We start from the raw sequence: 20,837 nt of genomic DNA on the forward strand, positions 1-20,837 counted from the left end.
GGGATAAGACTTTCATTTTCACTCTGTGAACATTTTTCTACCTATAATTTCTCCAGAAATAAGATTTTATACATAAGAGTTGAGTGATAAGCTGCCAATATGGTTAATTAATTTCATCACAAACTAAATCTGTTCTTTCAGTGAACATGTGAAGTCAACTCTGCATTAATGAATAACCAAAGAATGGGCTGGGCTTCCCTTATAGCTCAGTCGGTAAGGAATCTGCCTGCAATGCAGGAGACTCGGATTTGATCCCTGGGTCAGGAAGATCCCCTGGAGAAGAAAATGACAACCCACTCAGTGTTCTTGCCTGGAGAATCCCATGGACAGAAGACCTGACAGTCCATGGGCTCGCAGAGTCAGACACGACTTAGCAACTAAACCAAAGAATGGGATAGTGAACACTGAGTTGAAATACAAACGTAATATACTTCAGTACCTCCAAAGTTATAAAAGTCTGCTTTTTTAATGTAAAGTGGCAGAAATGTAACAATTCCAACAACTTACTTGCTAAAAGCCAGTTGTCCTTTTCCAGTTTCAGTCTCTGCAGAACTCGCTGTACATGTTCCATCTGTTTCTTTTCTTCTTCAAGAAGCTTGTCCTGAAGGGCAGTACATCGCTCCTTCTCTTTTTTCTTTTTATTTGGAGGCTACAAAGTATAAGTTAGATACTTTTCTAACTATAGGCACATTACTTCTTCTTTTAATTAAAAAAAATTTAAGGAGATAAATGCCAGTATTTTATACTAATTACTTCAACAGGGATGTTTAGGAGTCCACTTGGATGTGCTTTCACCTCCAATCAATAAAATCAGTCTTTGTACTCTACCAAAATAGGCTACCTTCTCAACAGTGGTACTTTTAGTCTGAGGCATAGAGTCATCTTGGATCCCTCCTTCCCTGTTTCAATGTTCTAACTGCTTACAAGTCCCTTGCATTCCCACTACCTCCACCATAGTCTATGCTCTCAGTATCTCATAATTAATTACCCAAAAGGCACCTAGGTGGTCTCCTGCCTAATGCCAGTCCCTTGGCCTACCAAACTAATCCTTCATACCACTGTTACAAGCAAGCTTTCTAAAGTACCATTTTTACCATTATTGCTTCCCTGCTTAGGAATCTAAAATACCTCTGAATTTTATCAAGCCTTCCTTTCTAACTTTCATTGCTCTACAGCATTGGGCACCATCCTAACCATTCAAATTTATCACTAAGCCCATTCACTATAGTACAAATGGTCTCTTTAAACTTTAGATTACTTCATACTTTTGCTGAAGCTCTAGAGTCGCCAATTTGCCACCATATTTCTAAACCTAACCTATCCTCAAGGCCTATCCAGTTCAAGACTCACCTCCTCAATAAAGTTTTCTCCTAAAGAATTCTCCTCTGGGGAATTCCTATTCTTCATGCAATTAGTAACATAGACCATTTTAAGTTGCTAGCACAGCATTCAGAAGAAAAGCAAACTTGAATACTTTCTGATTGATCATAACCTTCATGCACTCACCAAGCCCCTGCCCCAACTCATGGAGAGATCATCATTAGGAAAACATTATATAACAACAAGATAGAAACTTGAGCTAATATAATTCCAAGGTATGGAAAATGTTGAATTAATACCATGAAGTTATTTTTCTTGAGCTACTAGAACAAAAACCTACCATTTCCTGATTGTCATCAATCGCTTTCATCTGGATTTTAAGTTTATTGACTTCCCGTTCATAGCTGGTATGTGGAACTGCAAGGTCATACATTGTCAATGACCAGAATGTGGCATAGAATTGAGGACTGATGTCATCCCAGACTTTGGAAACGTGTAAGGAAACCACTGCTTCATGAACAGGAGCCATCACCATTTCACATGATGTGATGTACTTATGAACTTTATGCTGCTGTTTACTTCCCTTCTCTGATTTTTTAAGTTCGTCATACTTTGACTGGAAATAAAAAAGTAAAAACACATAGATACAATATTTATAGCAATGATTTTCATAGTATAAAAACCTAGGTTCCCTTGAATGGATACACATATATATATATATGGCTGAGTCCCTTTGCTGTCCACCTGAAACTATCACAACATTGTTAATTGGCCATACTCCAGTAAAAAATAAAAAGTTACCTAGGTCCCCTTTTCAAGAATCAGAAAATGACCAATCAAAAATGTTGCAGGAAATCTAATTTCTTACCAACAACATTAAAGATAAATCATCCCTGGAAGCTGTTTCAATATTTAGTCCTGTGTGCTTACTAGGAGCTTTTCAGAAGATTCCTATTGCACAAGTTTCTGCTGAGTAAGTGAATAGGGTATGTGAGCCCCTTGTCCATTTCCTCCACTATACTCTCTTGCTGCTGCATCAAGGACTGAACAGGTGGGGTTTCCACTCCTGCTTTTGAAATATTCAAGGGAACCAAGTAGATGGTCTAAACACTAGGAAAGAAGCAGAAGAGCAAACCAAGACAGAATGTTTTATCACTGTATGTAGCCCCTGTCATCTGTTGTGATCTGTCAATTAAGAAGCTGGATCAATACAAAGAAAGGTTATGAGAACATTACCATAAGACTGCTAAGTAGGAGGACCAAGTGTCCAGATCTCCCAGTGATTGAGAGGTTTCCAAGGATGAAAGACTGTAGTGCTGAAACTGGGAAAGTCTTGGGCAAACAAGGACCTACCGGTAATCCTACTGCTAAGCCAAGTAAGTTTTTCTCTGAATGACTATGGTATACTGAAGTATAAAGCATATGGGAACTGACTTCCTATAGCTTTTTTTTTTGGCTTGATTGGTTTGGGGGAAAGTCAGGGGATTAATTGTATGAATAAAAGAATCTGTTAGTACAATGGAAGGGACCACATATTATCAATAGTTGATAAAATATATGCCAAACATAAAAAATAAAACAAAACAAAGTAGAGTTGTTGCTACTGTCTCATGTCCTTCAGTTTCTTTCCAGAAAACTGTCTGGGCTAGGCATCATCCCTGAAGATGAACCTAAGAGGACATCTAAAACTAGCTGCTTCTTTACGCTAGAAAAGCACTTAAATCATTCACAGTTTTTGCTAAACATGGAACCCAGAACTAGAAGGTCAGAACTCAAAGGTCCCACTTCCAGTTCTGCATCACGACCAGCAGAGTCTTGGCTCCTTACAACCCGGCTGCCGTTCCCACTGAGTGCTGCCATACTCTAGGCTCATTGGCTTGAAGGCACACCAAGTGCTCTTTGTTTCATAGGATATCTCAAGCGGAATAGAGCATCAGACAATTATTTTAGAAGTGAGAAAAAGTATCTCCTGTTATCCCCATTTTAGAGAGCACACTGATAACTACTGAGGCTACAGTTGACAAAGCTATAAATAAAAAGAACATTACTTAGGAGAGCGGTCCCAATTACACCAGAAACCTGAGAGAATAGCAGCTGGGATAAGAAAGACTTTAAAATTTTTGATCCTACTTAAGTCAACTAATATGAACCTATGTGTGCAGAATGGTATCTGTTGAGGTTCTAACAAAACATAGACTAAAACAGTGCTGAAATTACCTGTATAAGATAGCTTATCTACCTGATTTGGTCATTAATTAGAATATGAACTAGAGGAAAAGCCTTTCTTTGAGACGAGTGTTGCAAGGTGGATCTCAACAATTAAAACCAGTATTCTTGCCTGGGAAATCCCATGGACACAGGAGCCTGGCATGCTGCAGTCCAAGGGGTGGCAAAGAGTCAGACAAGACTTAGTGAATAAACAACAACATGAGAGTGTTAAATGATAGCCCTAGTCTCCCTAATCCTTTCATTCTCAATCTGTGACTTCTATTGCTAGGCACCCTCCTGGATCCTATCTAGCTAAAAATAAAACAGGCTCGATCAGAAAAGATGGCTATACTTCATATTTGCTGAGGACAAATACTTCCTTGCCTAAAGTCAGTTTAACCCCTCTTCAAGCTCATGTCTTCCGTCAAATTGATAAGTTTAACAGTTCTACAAAGTCACCTGGGGAACTAGACCTATGGAATAGAACTGATACTCACTGTTATTGCTGTTTTTTCTGGCTGTGCCTCATGGCATGTGGGATCTTAGTTCCCCAACCAGCAACTGAATCCATGCCCCCTGCAGTGCAAGCAGAGTCCTAACCACTGGACTGCCAGGAAGTCTCTGCTGTACTTCTAACTACTGTTCAAAACACTCTCAGTCTAACAATCTGAGCAGTATTTGGTTGGCTTAATTATTCCCAGGAGAGTCTGCCAGTAATCACTTTATGGAAGGGACCTAGCTGCCCTCTAATACTCATACTCTCTCATCAAAGGTTCTTCAGGGGACTTCTCTGGCAGTCCAGTGGTTGGGACTTCACATTTCCAATGCAGAGCATGCAGGTTTGGTCCCTGGTTTGAGAACGAAGATCCCACATGCTGCATGGCATGGCCAAAAAACAAAACAGGTTAAGAGCGGCAGGGGGAGGTTCTTCAAGAGTGGCTTTTGCAAGAGGCAAAGAAAGAATCCCAAGGGAAGCTTGGATGCCCAATCCAGTCAACCAAGGTTGCCAAGGAACTCCCTTTTCAGGGGGTGATATGTGGCCTACTCCTGACTTGGTTGTACAGTCACCTCTGTAGTTCTCTGTTTTCCTCTCAACCCTGAGAGGGGAATGACATTTCTTTGTTTAGATATTTTTATCTCTTAAGCAATATTTTCTACAGGCTATGGAAAAAGTAGTCGTTGGTATGAATGACCTGCTCCATTTTCTGGCCTGGAAATGCTCAGCCAACCTCAAGCAACCAAGTTTTCCTCTTTGCTAGGGTTCAATATCACTGATGAGTGTGTTCATTTCTCAGTATAGTACACGATAGGTCAGAACTTCTGAGATGAAGCAATTCTCACACCTCAGTCCCTGAAGAAATCAGGTCCCCTGTTGTATAGCTGAGACTGATATACTAGGGGTGGAGCAACAACACAAACTATAACTACACAAAGAGAATATAACAATTTTCTGGATTGAGAAGAGTCTGAAGGAGAAGCAACAACCCAATCTTACTCTCTTTTTGTCTTTTTCCCTCTAGAGTATATAGCACAGTATTGCAAGCAAAAGTTGAATCAATTAACATTGAGTTAGTTGTTGGAGGTTAAGCGTGAGACTGTAGCAGTTGATATGTAAACACTAAAAACTAGGTTTAAAACTAATAATAGGTTGATCAAATGATCAATTAGATCCCAAATTTCTCAGCATCTTTTGCCAAACTCTAATACACAGCCCTGTATCCCTACTGGAAAAGAGAAGGGATTCTAGTTAAAGGGAGGGGAACCAAGATCTTTCCTCAAATCTGTAATGAAAGACTTGCACAGTACACACTTAAAAACAACAGATAAACAGAAGGGACAGAATCCAAGCCTACACAAAAATGAAGAATATGCTTAGACTCTAGTCAAAGTGGAGAAGAACACAGTTTCCAAACAGAGGACTGACCATGGCCCTGAGGAAAAAGGAAAAGTAAATTCCTATTAGAGGTAATGGCTTTGAAGGGAAGAGTCCAGGTGGCAGATCGAGAAGAGGAGGAAGGGCTTTCTCCTCTTACCCCACATCCTTACTTGATTTTCAGTACAGTCACTAAAGAGATAACCTACTTGGGGAGACTCTAGTTTGCTTTTTGTTGTTGTTTCTTTTCATTTGTTTTTTGTTTAGGTGGAGAGAAATAAAACAGGAACCATGAATATACCTTTCCTAGAAGTTACACAACAGAGTGCGAGAGTATTTACAATGTTTGGGGGTGGTTAAGTCTTTCAGTCTTTTCTTTCAAGGCAATATGTGTAATAGCAAGTCAACTATCTGACAAGGATAACTGTCACTAAGGAAACAGGATTCTCTGTATTCACTAGGGGTGTTTCTCAGAATGATATGCCACATTCATCTGCATGAGAATCATCTAGTCTTATTAAAAAAAAAAAAACAAAGCGAAAACTCTCTGGTAGCATTCAAGTTTCTAAATCAGAATTTATGGACGTGGGGTTAAGTTTTTAAGATGCTTCCCTGGTGGTTCTCTAATAATTTCCTGATGACCTGCACTAATGTTTAAAAACTATAGTTCTAGAGGGCCTATAAGATATCAACTTGGACAACCGGTAGTGTAGTAACAGTAAAATTACAGAACTAGAAAGACTTTACTTTTTAAAAGGGTTATGTTCATTGACCACTGCTCAGAGCTGAGTGCTAACAAAAGAGCAACTCTCTAATAACCTATGTCAAACTATGCACTTACAAATAAACCGTTAAGAAGTAATGTGGAATCATTCTTGGAATGGCAGCAAAAATACTTATACTTACCGAAATATGGTGTGCATACATTGGCCTAGACAGGAAAAATGCTGCATCATGAGGTGTGTGAAATTCATTACAGAGCACATCAATTGAAGGCACTCGCTTTATATAATCTTCTGTGCTTAGATTAGATGCTAAAAACCCACCAAACTGTACCAGGGTATCATGACACTAAATTTAAAAAATAAGACAAAAAACACAAATGTGCTAACATTTTATTAAACCAACATAATGTTTTCCAAAATGACTAAGATGTTATTTTAACAATATTTTGATTAACAATTAAGAATTCAAATTCAAAACTTGAAAGAACTTTGGAGACAATCCACAAACTTAATCATATAATCATATTACAAAAAAGACACTCAAGTCCTGAAAAGTTGACTAATTTGAGAATTTGATAGTCAACCAAGGTCTCAAATTCACCACTTTTAGTGGTAAAATATATTTACCTAAATTTTATAGAACAATATTATGTATATACAAGTCAATTCTCTTGGCCCTTAAAAGTAGAAAATTTTATAAAACACATGTGATTTTTTTTTTTACCTTGTAATATGGTGATAGCTAAACACATTTTTTAGGTTAGCCACAGGTTTTGGTGCTTAACGCATTATTGACTAGAGACGTATTACTATGTCTTTTGTCACCTGAATGTTATTGACCAGGAACGCATCAATACATTTTTAGAGAGTGATATTTCATATATACATCATATACCATTATATACCATATATAATATATATACCATTATATATATATATAATGCATATAATATATATACCATGGTATATATAATATATATGCTCAGCAAATGACATTTTTCAAATTATATAACATTCTATATTTTCCATTATCAGGATTTAAAAATCCACAGAAACACAAAGGCCACTTTAACTTGCCTGATCATAGAGTTTTCCCACAAGTTTCAAATGTTTCTCTCCACCTTCCTGAAAGATTACCCCATTCCTCTGCTGAGCCATAAGCAAGCAGAGAGGAAGAGCAAGATCATGGTCTAATAGTGCATCCTTTAATCTCTGGGAGGATTTTTTAGTGTTTCTTATCTGGCCAAAATAACCACCCTGCAAAAGAGAAGACATAAATTTACTAGTGTACCAGTACATAACACATGCCATCTGATTTGAAAAAAGAAAAAAACAAAACAAAACAGGAAAGATTTGGTTACAATCCCGAAGATAAAAAATCTCACACACCTTACATTCCTTCCCTCTCTTGACAAATTTATTTTACTGACACTGTTACTGCCACTGGCTTTAGTCACTGGCTTAAAGATAACTGCCAATTGTCTTTAAATTTCTACATATTTTCCACTTTCTACCATGTGGTTCCTTATAAAGGATTATTCTTTAGTCAGTTTGGAGCAGATTCAACAACAGAGTAACTATGCTCAGACTTATGCCAGCTGGGGTATGAAGGACCACAGAAGATTTTATATTTATTTCCCTTTAGATGTATTACTGTCTTTTATACTTTGTTTCAGCTTTTTAAAAAGGTTAAAGTAACTAGAACACTGCAATTTTTAAAAAGGAGGTGGGGACGATTATAAGAGAAGGGTATGGCTTTGACATTTAGCTTTATGTAATTATGTGAAGCTTAAATTCTTTATTATGAACATGCATACATTTTGATTAGTATAGCTTTGTAGCACTGTCTGAAGTATGGGAGGGTTATGCTTCCAGCTTTTCTTCCCTCAAAATTGCTTTGGCAATTCTGGGTCTTTTATAGTTCCATATAAATTCTAGTTTTTATCTGTTCTAGTTCTGTTAAAAAAACTGTCCTAGGTATTTTGACAGGGATGACATTAACTCTGTAGATTGCTTTGGGTAGTATGGCCATTTTAACAATGTTAATTCTTCCAATCCAAGAGCATAGAATATCTTTCCATTTCTTTGAATCATCTTCAATTTCCTTTATTAATGTTTTATAGTTCTCAGCATAATAAGTCTTTCATTTCCTTGGTGAGGTATATTTCCAAGCATTTTTTAATGTGATTTTAAAAGGTAGCATGCACCCAGTTTGAATTTTAAGTCACTAAACAAAAAGAGCAGAGTTTCACCTCAGCTTTGAGTTGCTCTCCACCAGTCATGGCTTCTAGCTGCTCCATTGTCATTTCTTCAGTAATTTCTATCCCTGCCATTTTTTGTACCACTTCTTTCAGTATAAGCAGGTCAAAACTATTTAGGAAAAATAAGAAACAGTCTACAGTTGAAACTTCAAATGTAAATGAGTTGTAATTAATACACTAAGGAAGAGGAATGGAGGCAGGGAGAGGAGAAAGGAAAAAAAGGAAGGAAATGCAAGTTCCAAGTTGCAATATTTGAGCCTAAGATGACAGTTCAGAGGTCTGCCTTAAGCATATTTATTACTGTGCAAACAGTTATTCATTTGAATTCTCTAAGTTTAGGACTACTGATGAAAATAACACTTTATGACTTCTAAGATCTTCCTTAATTTGTTAAGTAATGAAGTAAAAACATACTTTTCTACAAAATAAATGCAGATGTGTTTCCAAAGAAAGGTAAAGCTAAGCATATCCAAGATACAAGTTAACAGACAAAGGAAAGGTGGTTTTTCTAAGACTCTTTTTTCTTAGAAAAAAGAATGGTGGTTTTTCTGAGAGAGTGCCTGCTTACTCTCTCAACTTGACTTGCTTCTCTAAACATAGTTTTTGAAAACAAGAGGGCCCTCATGCAAATTAGTATGCAACAAGTACCAGTGAAACCTTTCCATTAGATGGTCACAAAAATTCTATCACAGTACAGAAAACTGAACTAGAGATTTAAAGGTAACATGATTATTTTCCTGGCCTGAATAGTCACAGAAGAGTAAAATGTATGGGAATGGCCAACAGATCCTTAACATAGTTTTGTTTTTCTTTTTAAAAATTTTCCCTAAACCAAAACAGTCTGTCAAGAATTACTTAGATAATATTTGTTTGAAGCACCAGAGAGCTTTACAGATTTCTGTTTGCTTTCTACCAGAAAGCTTTTGAAAACAATTTTCAATTCTTAGTCTAGTCAGTCTATTGCTGGTGGAGTTTAATCTACATTCTAATTCAAACTCTAAGCACTGATATTAGTCCAGAATAATATAATAAAACTCACTATTTATAAAGAAAAGAGGACAGTGTCCAAAGATACATTAATGTTACCTATCTCTAAACTTTAAATTCAAAAAATAGTTGTTTTAAAGATAGTACATACACCTTCAAAATAAACACATTCCTACCAAATGCTCAATGTAAAGGCCAATTCCTCTGCCCAGTAGCATAATCAATAGTGCAATATGTTTTGCCATAAGAGGATTTAAAATATACCATATCAATCATTTATTCAAAAGTCTAATGCATAGTCAATATGAATTTTTAATGAGTAACATATATAACCAAATATTATAAAATTACAAAATTCTGTTTATATATGTAAGTTGTAATTTCTTTAATTTCTTTTAATTAAAGAATTCCATGTAAATAAGTGAACAACTATTATTCTTAAGTCTACAACCAACAAATAATTTTTCAAGATACTAGCAACCTCAGTATCCCAATACCAGCAGAAGCACTCTAATTATTGAATTTCATTTACATATAATTTGCTATGAATACCTTTTGCCTGCCTTTAGCTGATTAGCCACATACTGAAGAAGACCAGCAAGATCAATTGGATATTTACGAAAAACTGCACCACAGAAACTAGCCAGACCTATATGAAATAAAAAACAAAAAACAGGGCTTTTTAAAAAAACAGTTCGTAAAACAAAAAGCACAATATTAAGTGTCATTTCAACTAACTCAATTTCCAAAACAAAATGAGCTGGGAAAAACTGTGTTGCTGATGCCACTGAATAGAATTTTATAATTAATAATATTAAGGTTGGTACAAAAGCAACTGCGGTTTCAGACACTGAAATTTTAAATCATTATAACTAGGCTCAAACACATCTTTATTAATCAAAACAGGAACCACTACAATCAACACATTTTTGCCAACAAGAAATAAGTTTGTTTATTCCTGAAGCATAAAATATCCATGCTTCAGGATTTGGCGAACTCTTGGAAAGCATTTTCTGCATCCTGCTGATTGTGGAAGCATGTACCCTGCAAAAAGTTGTCAAGATGCTTGAAGAAGTGGTAGTCAGCTGGCAACAGGTCAGGTAAACATGGCAGATGAGGTGAAACTTTGTAACCCAATTCATTCAACTTTTGAAGTATTGGTTGTGTGCCATGCGGTCAGGCATGGTCATGGAGAAAAACTGGGCCCTTTCTGTTGATCAATGCCGGATGCAGGCACTGCAGTTTTCGGTGCACATCATTAATTTGCTGAGCATACTTCTCAAATGTAATGGTTTCACCAGGATTCAGAAAGCTATAGTGGATCAGACCAACAGCAGACCACCAAACAGTGACCATGACCTTTTTTGGTGCAAGTTTGGCTTTGGGAAGTGCTTTGGAGCTTCTCAGTTCAACCACTGAGCTGGTCATCCCCAGTTGTCTTACACAATCCACTTTTTGTCACATGTCACAATCCAATCAAGAAGTGGTTTGTTGTTGTTGTGTAGAGAAAGAGAAGATGACACTTCAAAATGACGATTTTTTTGATTTGCGGTGAGCTCACAAGGCACCCACTTATCAAGCTTTTTCATCTTTCCAATTTGCTTCAAACGCCAAACAACCATAGAATGGTTGACAGAGTTCTTGGGAAACTTATTGTGTAGCTGTAAGAGGATCAACTTTGATAATCCTCTCAGTTAATCACTGTCAACTTTGATGGCAGTGTGCTCCTTATCTTCGAGGCTCTTGTCTCCTTTGCAAAACTTCTTGAACTACCACTGCACTATACATTCATTACCAGTTCCTGGGCCAAATGCATTGTTGATGCTGCAAGTTGTCTCCGCTGCTTTACAATCCATTTTGAACTCAAATAAGAAAATCATTCAAATTTTTTTTTTGTTTAACATCATTTCCCTAGTCTAAAATAAATATAAAATAAACAGCAAGTAGTAAGTCATAAGCAAAAAAAAATAAAGTGAGAAATGCACATTAAAATGTTATAGAACATCATTTTATACAAAAGTGTATAACCACATTTATTTAAGAATGTGGTTCAATATCAATGAACAATATTCAATATCAAATGGTACAGTTCAACAATGCACAACTGCAATTACTTTTGCACCAACCTAATAGCTAATACTCATTGATCATACATATGCCAAGCAGTCTACTAAGCTGATTATGTAGCTGATATTATGTAATTATCTCATTTAATCTTTGCAATAATCACCTCAAGTTGGTACAAACCTATCAATAAGAAAATTTTGGAAGTTATGTCATGAAACTAGCTAAGGGTCACAGAGTTGGGTATGAGGTAGAACAGTGATTCAAATATTTAGGCCTGATTCCACAACCTGTGACATAAATTAGGCTACAACAGAATCTTGCATATAACTCAAACTTGAATGATCAATAAAACACTTGCCCCTCAAATGTTTGAGTCACAAAAAAAATCTCACTTTATCTAGGAATGTGCCACCAGTTGTGGAGGTGCAAGGAAACATCGCCAGACCAAGAAGCAAACAAAAGAACAATTTTAGCCAATAGTCTTTATCACATTGGTAGGGACAAAATCCCAGTCAAGACAAGAGGAGGAGACCCTAGTGAAGTCAAGTGATCTGCATCCTTTTCAACAATTATTTGCTGAGCACCTAAAGGATAATGCACAAAACACAGGTCCTAGTCTCAAGGAGCTTACATTACAGAGAGATACAGAAAAGTAAACTAAAATAACTATGATGAATAAAAAGCTACACAACAGTACCGAAGAGGGACACTTTATTCTGACTTTTTGGGTGGGAGGTGTTAACAGGGAAAGCTTCCCAAAGAAAGTGACCTGAAATCTAATGAATAAGTAGAAGTGTGCTGGAAGAGATGAGTGGGTATGGATGTGTACCCCCAAGAAGAGGGAATAATATGTGCAAAAGGGCCATGGAAAGTGCAAGAAGTTCACTTTCCATGTGAATTAGAATATTAGGGAGGGGCAAAAGATGAAGCTAGTATAGAAAGAGGACCTAATTCCAAAAGAACTTACTTGTATGATATATTACAGATTGTAGACTTCAAAGGGCAATGGAGAGTTACTGAAGATTCAGCTATTAGAGACACAACTGGTTGAAAGAAAATGTAAATGGCTGCTAGAAATCAAAGGTACAAGGGGAAAAAATACCAATGCTATGGCTTTTTATTAAACAACCAAGTTTGTGTTCTTTTAAGGTAACTGGAACCTCAGGATGGAAAGGAGAGATGGAAGAATAGTTCCCTTAAGATTAATTCTTCTAAAATAATAGAATGGATGGGAACTTTCATCTCCCTAGTAATGTTTCTCCAAATTCTATCACAGCCAATACTGATCTCTTGAGTTAGAAAAGGAATAAATACCATATGAACCTCCTTACACAACCGAGGACTTGAACCCTTTGTAGAACAAGCTGAGTGGTTAGATAGTCTCAAAAGCTCTTGACAAATAGATTCTTAGCATAGGTAACAGAATACATAGCTCGGCAGTTAACAACAGATGGAAATTTCATCCTTGGAAAAATAAAAATACTTACTCTGAAGCCAACTTGAGATGGTTGTGTCGTCATGTTTCATTTTCTCCTTTTCTGGATTAGCTAAAGCTTCAATGATACAATCTTTCATATATTAAGAAAAAATTTTAAGTCATTACATCTCTAACAATGACCTTTAGCTAAGAGAACAATAAAATGCCACCCTTTGGGAAAAAAAAGTTGTTAGCTTAAATTTATTACAAATTATTGAAAAATACACTCACTGTAGTACCAACTTTTCTTTTTAGCAGCCTCTTTTCCATCTTTTAGCATGCAAGATATATCAAAGATTTTTGGTAATCTTATCTTTCCCAATATACAACCCAGACACAAACTCCAGACTGGCCAACCTTCCAATCAGCCATCTGAATCAACCTCACATGGTTAAGAAAGGAATTTACAATGAAAATAAAACATTCACCACTACAACCTATGAAATGTAAAACCTATGAATTATTTCATTTGAAAGGATACAGGCCAAGACGTCATAATTCAATGAAGTGAGGTATTTCAATGAATCTACTACAGGTGTTATTAAGTTATCATACTTCTGTATTTGTGACAAGATCTGGAAGATGGCAACAAAGAATAAAAGGCATTAACTAATCAAAAGAGAACTTTTACTGTGTTAACCAAATAATGGCTAGTCTTTTTTATTTTTCAAAAGAAATAATACTTAAAATTAGTTTCCTTCCATTGTTTATTTATATAAAACCTACTATTCTATCATTTCCTAAGAAAATATTTTCTTAGGCTACATTTTCCAACTAGGAAATAATTCTAGGACACCCAAACTTGAATTTTGGAATTATAGAGGCTAGACTGATGTCAAATGTGTTTTAGAAATCACATTCTAAATACGAAAGTGTTACATCTGAATTGCAATGAAATGCTGTTCAAGTATTTCTAAAAACTAAATCAACAAATAATGTACCTCTTTATTAATGTTTTTGTAACTTGAAATGTGGTACATGAGACAATGTCAGAGAATCTGTTTATAGGAGCAGCATTGTCACATATTAATAGAAAAGCAGATCAATGTGTTAAGTATATCGCATACTAAATTTTATTTTTAGAATAACCATACAATGGTTCATTTGCTAAGATTTTTCCCCTAAAACTATCATTTTTAAGCTACATCATTCTATTTCCACTTGTGCTGATTCAAAGACAACAAAAAGAAAAATCCCTGAAAATAATATTAACCTCAAAACATACATAATCAAACAAAATGGTTGGATTGCTGTGGCTCAACTTCCCAATTTGTCTTCCAGAAGGCTTCACATTTTCCTTGGTTAGACGCCTACAAGGGGAGAAAAAGGTGGCAGGGATCATCTTAAGTAATTTCCCTTGTAATGTTGGTAGCTTTGTTACATCATGAAAAAAAATTTATTTCCCATATATCCAAAATGGATCCATGTAAACAATCACCCTCATCATATGCTTTACTGCAGGACTTGAGCTATTTTGATTATGCATTCTCCAAGAAGGTATTAAACTTTTGTATTAATGCTTAACATTTACAATATACACATTTTCATTTTATAGTAATAGTCTAATAAGCATTAAAACTCTTAACGTACTCTACAAGTACATAAATCTCTTCTTACAGAGAATAATTATTTCAGATTTAGAAGGGCTCACTATCAGTTTAGGGATTAAGATAACAAATTTGGTGTAATACATTGAAATGCCTCATGTCATCTGTCTTAGCGACCCTAAAAGAGTGATAGCCAAGACTGTACTCGATACAGGAAGTTCTCTGATTTTCATATTCAAAGTAATCAAGTCCTGAAAAATCAATTCTACTCTTTCCTTTCTCTTTAATTCACCCTCTACTAAGTATTCTTTTACTAACATTTTGGAAATTTATATCTATGAAATGCTTACAAATTCAAAACAATTATTTCACAGGATCTTAAACTCTTCTGATTATATTATTACATAATAAATCTAGAAACTTGAAAAAATAACAAGTGACAGCTTTCTAGAATGAAAATATAATGATGCAAATAATGAATTTAGTTGACAGTTCAAGGAATGTGACCATTCTGGAAGTGACAAACTATAATTATCTTTAAAAACTTAAGACAAAACTGATCCATTAATCAAAATTATTTCATCAACAACTGCTTCCCTTTCCCATTCTCTATGCCCAGTTTCTTTTTTTTCCCATAGAAAAGAATGACTCATCAGTTTTAAACTTTGGCTATACTCTGTTCCACTTTCAAGCTTACCACCACCTGCCCTTACTTCTAACCCTATTTCAGGTAGCCCTCCTATTTGACAAAAACAGCCCTTCTTTCCCATATTTTTTATTTCAGTCCTTTCTGCTTCCTCCCTCCACCAAAAAAAAAAACTATAATAAAAGGAATATTCTCTTGATTATGTCTTCCCCTCAAGCAACTATGGTGCTTGGCATATGGAACACAATCAATGAGCATCTGTGGAATGAATTACTGGATGCCCTATAGAAAATTCATGTTTTAAACAGTAATCAAAACTGGTGAAATTCTCAAGTAATAAATTAATGATTTCATTTTCAACTTTAAAAATTCAATGAATACTAAAATCATATTGTTCAAGGCTAGTGTAACAGTTACAGCTAACAAAAAAATCCAAATACATGAAAAATTCTGCACATATTGTTCTGTGATAAACATTTATATTAATTTACTTATTCATTAATTCATATTAATGTCTTCTATGACGGGCAGAGTACTAATCACTAGAAATACAAGGATGAGTAACAGTTCCTGCTCTCAAGCTCAGTTCAGCTGGGGAGGTAAATTTAAAACCATTAAAAAAAATTTTTTATTCATAAACAATTAGAGCAACTTATAGAACATTACGTATTATACACTATCAATAGTATAAAAGGAGAGGAATAATATATTTGTATCTATTTGCATATACATAAAAATATCAAATGATAAATAAGAAACTAAACAGTGGCCACATTTTTTCCCTTGGGAGAACTGAGAGGACAGGGTGAGAGACTTTTTACTGTCTACTTTTTCATATCTACTAAAATTTAAAACATGTGAATGTATAAACTAGAAAAAAAATTAGATAATTTTAAAAAGAAAAATAATCATAGCAATATACATAAGCAGTATGATAGTATTTATATGCATATTTAATAGTGGCGGCACAAATAAAGAACAATCGTCGGACTTCCCTGGTGGTCCAGTTGTTAAGAATCCGCCTGCCAATGCAGGGGACACGGTTCGATCCCTGCTCCGGGAAGATTCCACATGCCGAGGGGCAACTAAGCCCATGCACCACAACTACTGAGCCTGCACACCCTAGAGCCCGTGCTCTGCAACAAGAGAAGCCACTGCAATGAGAAGCCCGCGCACCGCAACTAGAGAAAGCCCACACGCAGCAATAAAGACCCAGCGACCCAAAAATTAATTACTTAATTAAATTTTTAAAAAATCAATTTTGCTTGGTGGTATATGCAATGGAAGGCTTCACAGAGGTGACACTGGAGCCCACCATCCAAGGGTGAGGTCACCAGATGGAGAGAGGAAAAGAGGTAAGGGAAAACCTGTATGAACAAAAGAAAAAATATATGCAAAGAAAAAGGAGACCATAGCACATTCAGGGAAACATACGTGGGGCTCAGTACAGCTAGAGGTAAAACTGACAGGAAATGAGGATGGAAATAGTGAGAGACAGATCATGGAGGTTCTCTTATATCACCATGCCATGAAGTTTGACATATAACCTGCAGGCAATGGTTAGTCACCAAAGGATTTTGAAGAAAGAGAATAATACAAGGCACTATAATACTCCAGCTGAAAGAACTAAGTAAGTGGGGGTAGAGAGTGGAAGAGACAGATTCAATATTTAATACATCATTAAATAATCCATATAAAGCACTTAGTTCAGTGTCCATCACATATAGTAATGGCTTCATAAATATTAGCTATTATTAAGCTAGAAACTCTACTTGGGGAATTCTTAAAACTGGTACTCTTTTGGAAGGACCAGTTCTTATATCACCTCTTACCATGCCTTCCTTTCCTAACTTCCATGAGGTGGAATAATTCATTCTCTTCTCAATTGTCCCAGAGACCTTTATACATGCTGTGTAACAGCTATCTATTAAACCAGACTGTGATTGTGCACACACTTGTTTCCCTAGTAGACTGCAACCTAGGATAATATCACTAGGCAAAGAAAGTATCACTGCATACTGTTTAATCTAGTTAAACTAGAGAATGCACTACTTCTAATTAGAATAACCATACCACTGCTCAAATGTAAAAGAAATGACAAAAAAAGCCCTGCTGAAAATCCTTGCAATACAGCAGTGTAATTAGTATCTAAACCAGTACTGATTTGAAGTATACAATTTTCATAATTAAACTTCAAACAGTTTACTAGGAATTAGGAAAAACACCACTCTTGTGTTTTTAGTGACATGAAAATAAAGCACACAAATTTTAAAAATGGAAATTTTTCAAAAGTTGACTCCCTAAGGAGACAGTTCTGCATGATTCTACTAGATCTTCCAAAAAGGGGGGAAAAAACTGCTATAACTTTCAGCACAAATTCCTAGAACTTTGACTATCTTGTACAAGCCATTGGATGTATTACCCAAATTGAGCAAAGGCCACAGTATGCTCTCCTTTAAAAAAATCCTATAATATAATGCATCCTATAAAGGATTTTTATACAGTTTGTAGCTATGCAAAATGACAACTACAAAAGCTAACACTGTAGTCAAAACAAGCTAAAAACCACAAAAATTGGGAGTCACTCTATGGGAAGTATATAATCAGCTATACAATTAGTAAATACTCCTGGGCGTCCTCAAAACTGAAACTCAGACAAGCTGGCTGAAAGAAAGTAAATCAGATCCAGATATTAAGAAGAAAAATAAATTAAAACTTACTTCATGATATATTTGGCTCTGTCTATTGTTTGAGCTTTAACTTTTACTAAAAGTGGATGACTGTTGTAAGTTTCATTCTTCCACTGGCCATACAGACGATATCTTTAAAAATGATGAGATGAAGAATTATGAAAAGTTAAACATTTTGAGGTTAGTGCACTAGAACTGTTTAACTAAAAACAACAAAAATATTATATATTTACCTATGCTGATACGGAAATGTTTTAAACATTCCCCATAGTTCCTCAGACATACAAGCATTGCAGTCCATCAAAGAAAGAGATGGAAGTAATACCTGGTCAGTAATGCTAAGCAAACAGCTAAGGATAACTTCCTAAGAAGAAGGGAAGAAAAATTATTTCAGTAACAGGTGCATATTAATCCCTCTCCCCAAAACAAATTTATGTGAGCCTTGGGAAAATTGCCATTCTTTGATTTCATAACACACCATATCTAATTCCCCACATTATCACCATACTTTTCATAATGTATTTGTGTTTCTCTATCTAAGAAAGCAAATCAGGTGAGGGAAGGAAAGGTGGAGCAAGAATGAGGGACTTTTTATCCCTTTGCCTTTCTTGAACAAGGTAATCCTCAAAAACAGGAGGCTGTCAATCTTAAAAGATACTTTGTATGATAAGCCAAAAGCTATATTCAACATGTACAAGTATAAGACAGTTATTCACACAGGTGATTAAAGCTTGTTCACAGTAAAATTCACAGTATGCTGTACCTAGACAAACGTTAGACACATTGGACTTTTCTAGTCTCTTACCGTTTTCTCTTTATCTTCTTGTTTGCTTCCATCAGACTGAAACTAAAATTAAAAAAAAACTATAAATAAAATGCAAAAAGGTTAAGATTATGCTGTCGCAACTTTATTTCTAATTCAAAAAAACAACCAACTTGCATGTGGTTTTGAATTCTTTCCTTACTTGTTACTACACACATGTAGATTTTACATATAACCATTATTGCAAATTAACATTTTAAATTCTTATCTGTATTTCTAACCTTCAAATAATTTGTAACATTCATGAATTTTAAATGCTAGATTTATAAGCCAATTCTTTCTTCAACCTCATTATCACAAACCTACCACATCCTAAAACTGATCTGAATATTTATTATAAAATTGTAGCAAGCTCAATTTGGTTATAATGCATTTACAATTCTCCTTCCAGACATTCTAGTTTTCTCCCTCAGAATTGGTAAAAATCTACCATCAAAACAATAAGAACAGAAATTAAACTCAAAGAAAATTTAAAGCTACATTTTAATTCACCACTACTTAATCCTTCACCAAGAAATAAGCCCAAAAATATTACTAACATTGCTGACAAAAACCAAACCACTTCCTAACTTAAACAGACTTGAGCAAAATGGCCTGGGTCATTATTTTATCAGTGATTTGCAGGTGGGCTACTAAGTGCCATGTCTGACAATGCTGTCTATTCATTCAAAATGAAATCATAACATTTGCGTGTGAATATTCAGATGGAGTGTTGTGGAGAGTGTGCAAAGGCCAAAAGGACAGCTGAAGAACTGATACTCAAGGACAATCTAGATTTCTGGAAAGGATTTAGCTCAATATCCAGTGTGAGAAGGGGGAAAGCAAATAAGCAGCTCACATACTTTATTGGTAGATAAGGATATTTTGTGCATGTGTGTTTTCATGATTGAGTAATTTAATGGGTGCTACATTTTCACATAAGACTAATACAGGGACAGTCATATTACTTTGATGGGAAAACAATCACCTTTTTTTAATTGGCAGGGTAAAAAATATGGCTCCCTTTCACAGAAATTATTTAGTCATCAACATATATCCTGGTCAGCAAAAAAGGAATCAAGTTATGAAGAAGTGGCTTGGCAGAAAACAAACTATACAGTTGCTTTTATTTTGTTGGGAGGAAGGGGGTAATCCCCAAGCATACTGGGTGTACCCTGGGAGGCAGAAATAAGGGTATGTCATAATTGGAAGAATTAGGTTTACAGTGTATTGTGTTGGGGATAAAGGCAGTTAAGTTACTCTTTTCCTAATACTACAATTCAAATGAACCTAAAAAAGCTACATGCAGTTTTCTCCATACAAATAAGATATTTTCCTAGTTATTAAGCTGTCCTAATTCCCTTACTAGATACTTACATTAGTTTTTAATGTCTATGTATTAAATCTCTGGATTTCACAAACAGGAAAATTTGAAAGAGAGAAAGAAATATGGACAGCACAATGAAACTATCTAGAAGAACAGTAAGAAAATGTTTCTATCAAAGGCTAGTTATAATAAAGATGAACAAAAAAGTATCAAGATATATACACAGGTAAAAGTGATTTTCTTTACACATTCCGCTTCCTTGATTGTTTCTTTTAGTTTAACTTAATATGTTTTTTAATTCATAGCACATACAAAACTCTCCATTCCCACAAAAGAATACTAAAAGCTTTATTGAATGGTCAGGCAGAAGTGGGAGAAAGGATGGGGGTGGACAAAAGATATTCATTCCTGCATTTGTTTACTATGTTCCAGGCACTGGGAATTCAAAGATGAACAGGAGAAAGTTTCTATCTTTGAGGAACTGACAAAGGTAGTTCTTATCTTTGAAGATCTCTTTAAGATCAAAACTACGCTTACCAATGTACTACTAGGAACTGAATTTTTAAGTCTGAATAAAATTGAGCACGATTATGTCTACACAGACAATAAGCTATAAATGACCCCAAGCAGGTTTCATTCTTGCCCTACAATGACAGAGTAGCTGTCAGGGCTGCATAACAGTACTGAGCACACCCCCACACATACACACAAAAAAATAGGTTCATCAAGAAGGGGCTTTCAGAGAGTTGAAAAATAAAGGTTGGGGGAAGTCATAGATATAACTAGATGAATTAATTTTTTTATTACTAATACACTATTTTTAGTACCTCTAACTCATGAATGTTTCAAATACTAAAGTAGTAGCATACTAGAGTATACTTTATCTCAGAAAAGGGAAAAAAATGAA

General features: G+C 35.3%; 1 protein-coding gene and 1 pseudogene across 13 annotated transcripts in view; both read right to left on the minus strand.

Annotated features, from left to right (window-relative positions):
* Positions 1-20,837, minus strand: part of THOC2 (THO complex 2) — a 112,632-nt gene that overhangs the window by 21,959 nt on the left and 69,836 nt on the right. For 9 of the 13 annotated variants that reach the window (XM_043895215.1, XM_043895208.1, XM_043895214.1 and 6 more), the window contains exons 13-24: positions 18,607-18,648; positions 18,035-18,165; positions 17,832-17,933; positions 14,132-14,228; positions 13,400-13,493; positions 12,929-13,009; positions 9,927-10,023; positions 8,379-8,496; positions 7,204-7,383; positions 6,308-6,472; positions 1,661-1,936; positions 508-649 (exon numbers count right to left, since the gene is read on the minus strand). In XM_043895215.1, the coding sequence (XP_043751150.1) occupies positions 508-649; positions 1,661-1,936; positions 6,308-6,472; positions 7,204-7,383; positions 8,379-8,496; positions 9,927-10,023; positions 12,929-13,009; positions 13,400-13,493; positions 14,132-14,228; positions 17,832-17,933; positions 18,035-18,165; positions 18,607-18,648 (1,525 nt within the window). The remainder of the gene's footprint in view (positions 1-507; positions 650-1,660; positions 1,937-6,307; positions 6,473-7,203; positions 7,384-8,378; positions 8,497-9,926; positions 10,024-12,928; positions 13,010-13,399; positions 13,494-14,131; positions 14,229-17,831; positions 17,934-18,034; positions 18,166-18,606; positions 18,649-20,837) is intronic. The other 4 variants (XM_043895217.1, XM_043895216.1, XM_043895212.1 and 1 more) reach the window with 1 other exon arrangement.
* Positions 10,034-11,281, minus strand: LOC122689089 (annotated as a pseudogene).

This window comes from Cervus elaphus, chromosome X (assembly GCF_910594005.1).
Source record: "Cervus elaphus chromosome X, mCerEla1.1, whole genome shotgun sequence".
NCBI classification, from domain to species: Eukaryota; Metazoa; Chordata; class Mammalia; order Artiodactyla; family Cervidae; genus Cervus; species Cervus elaphus.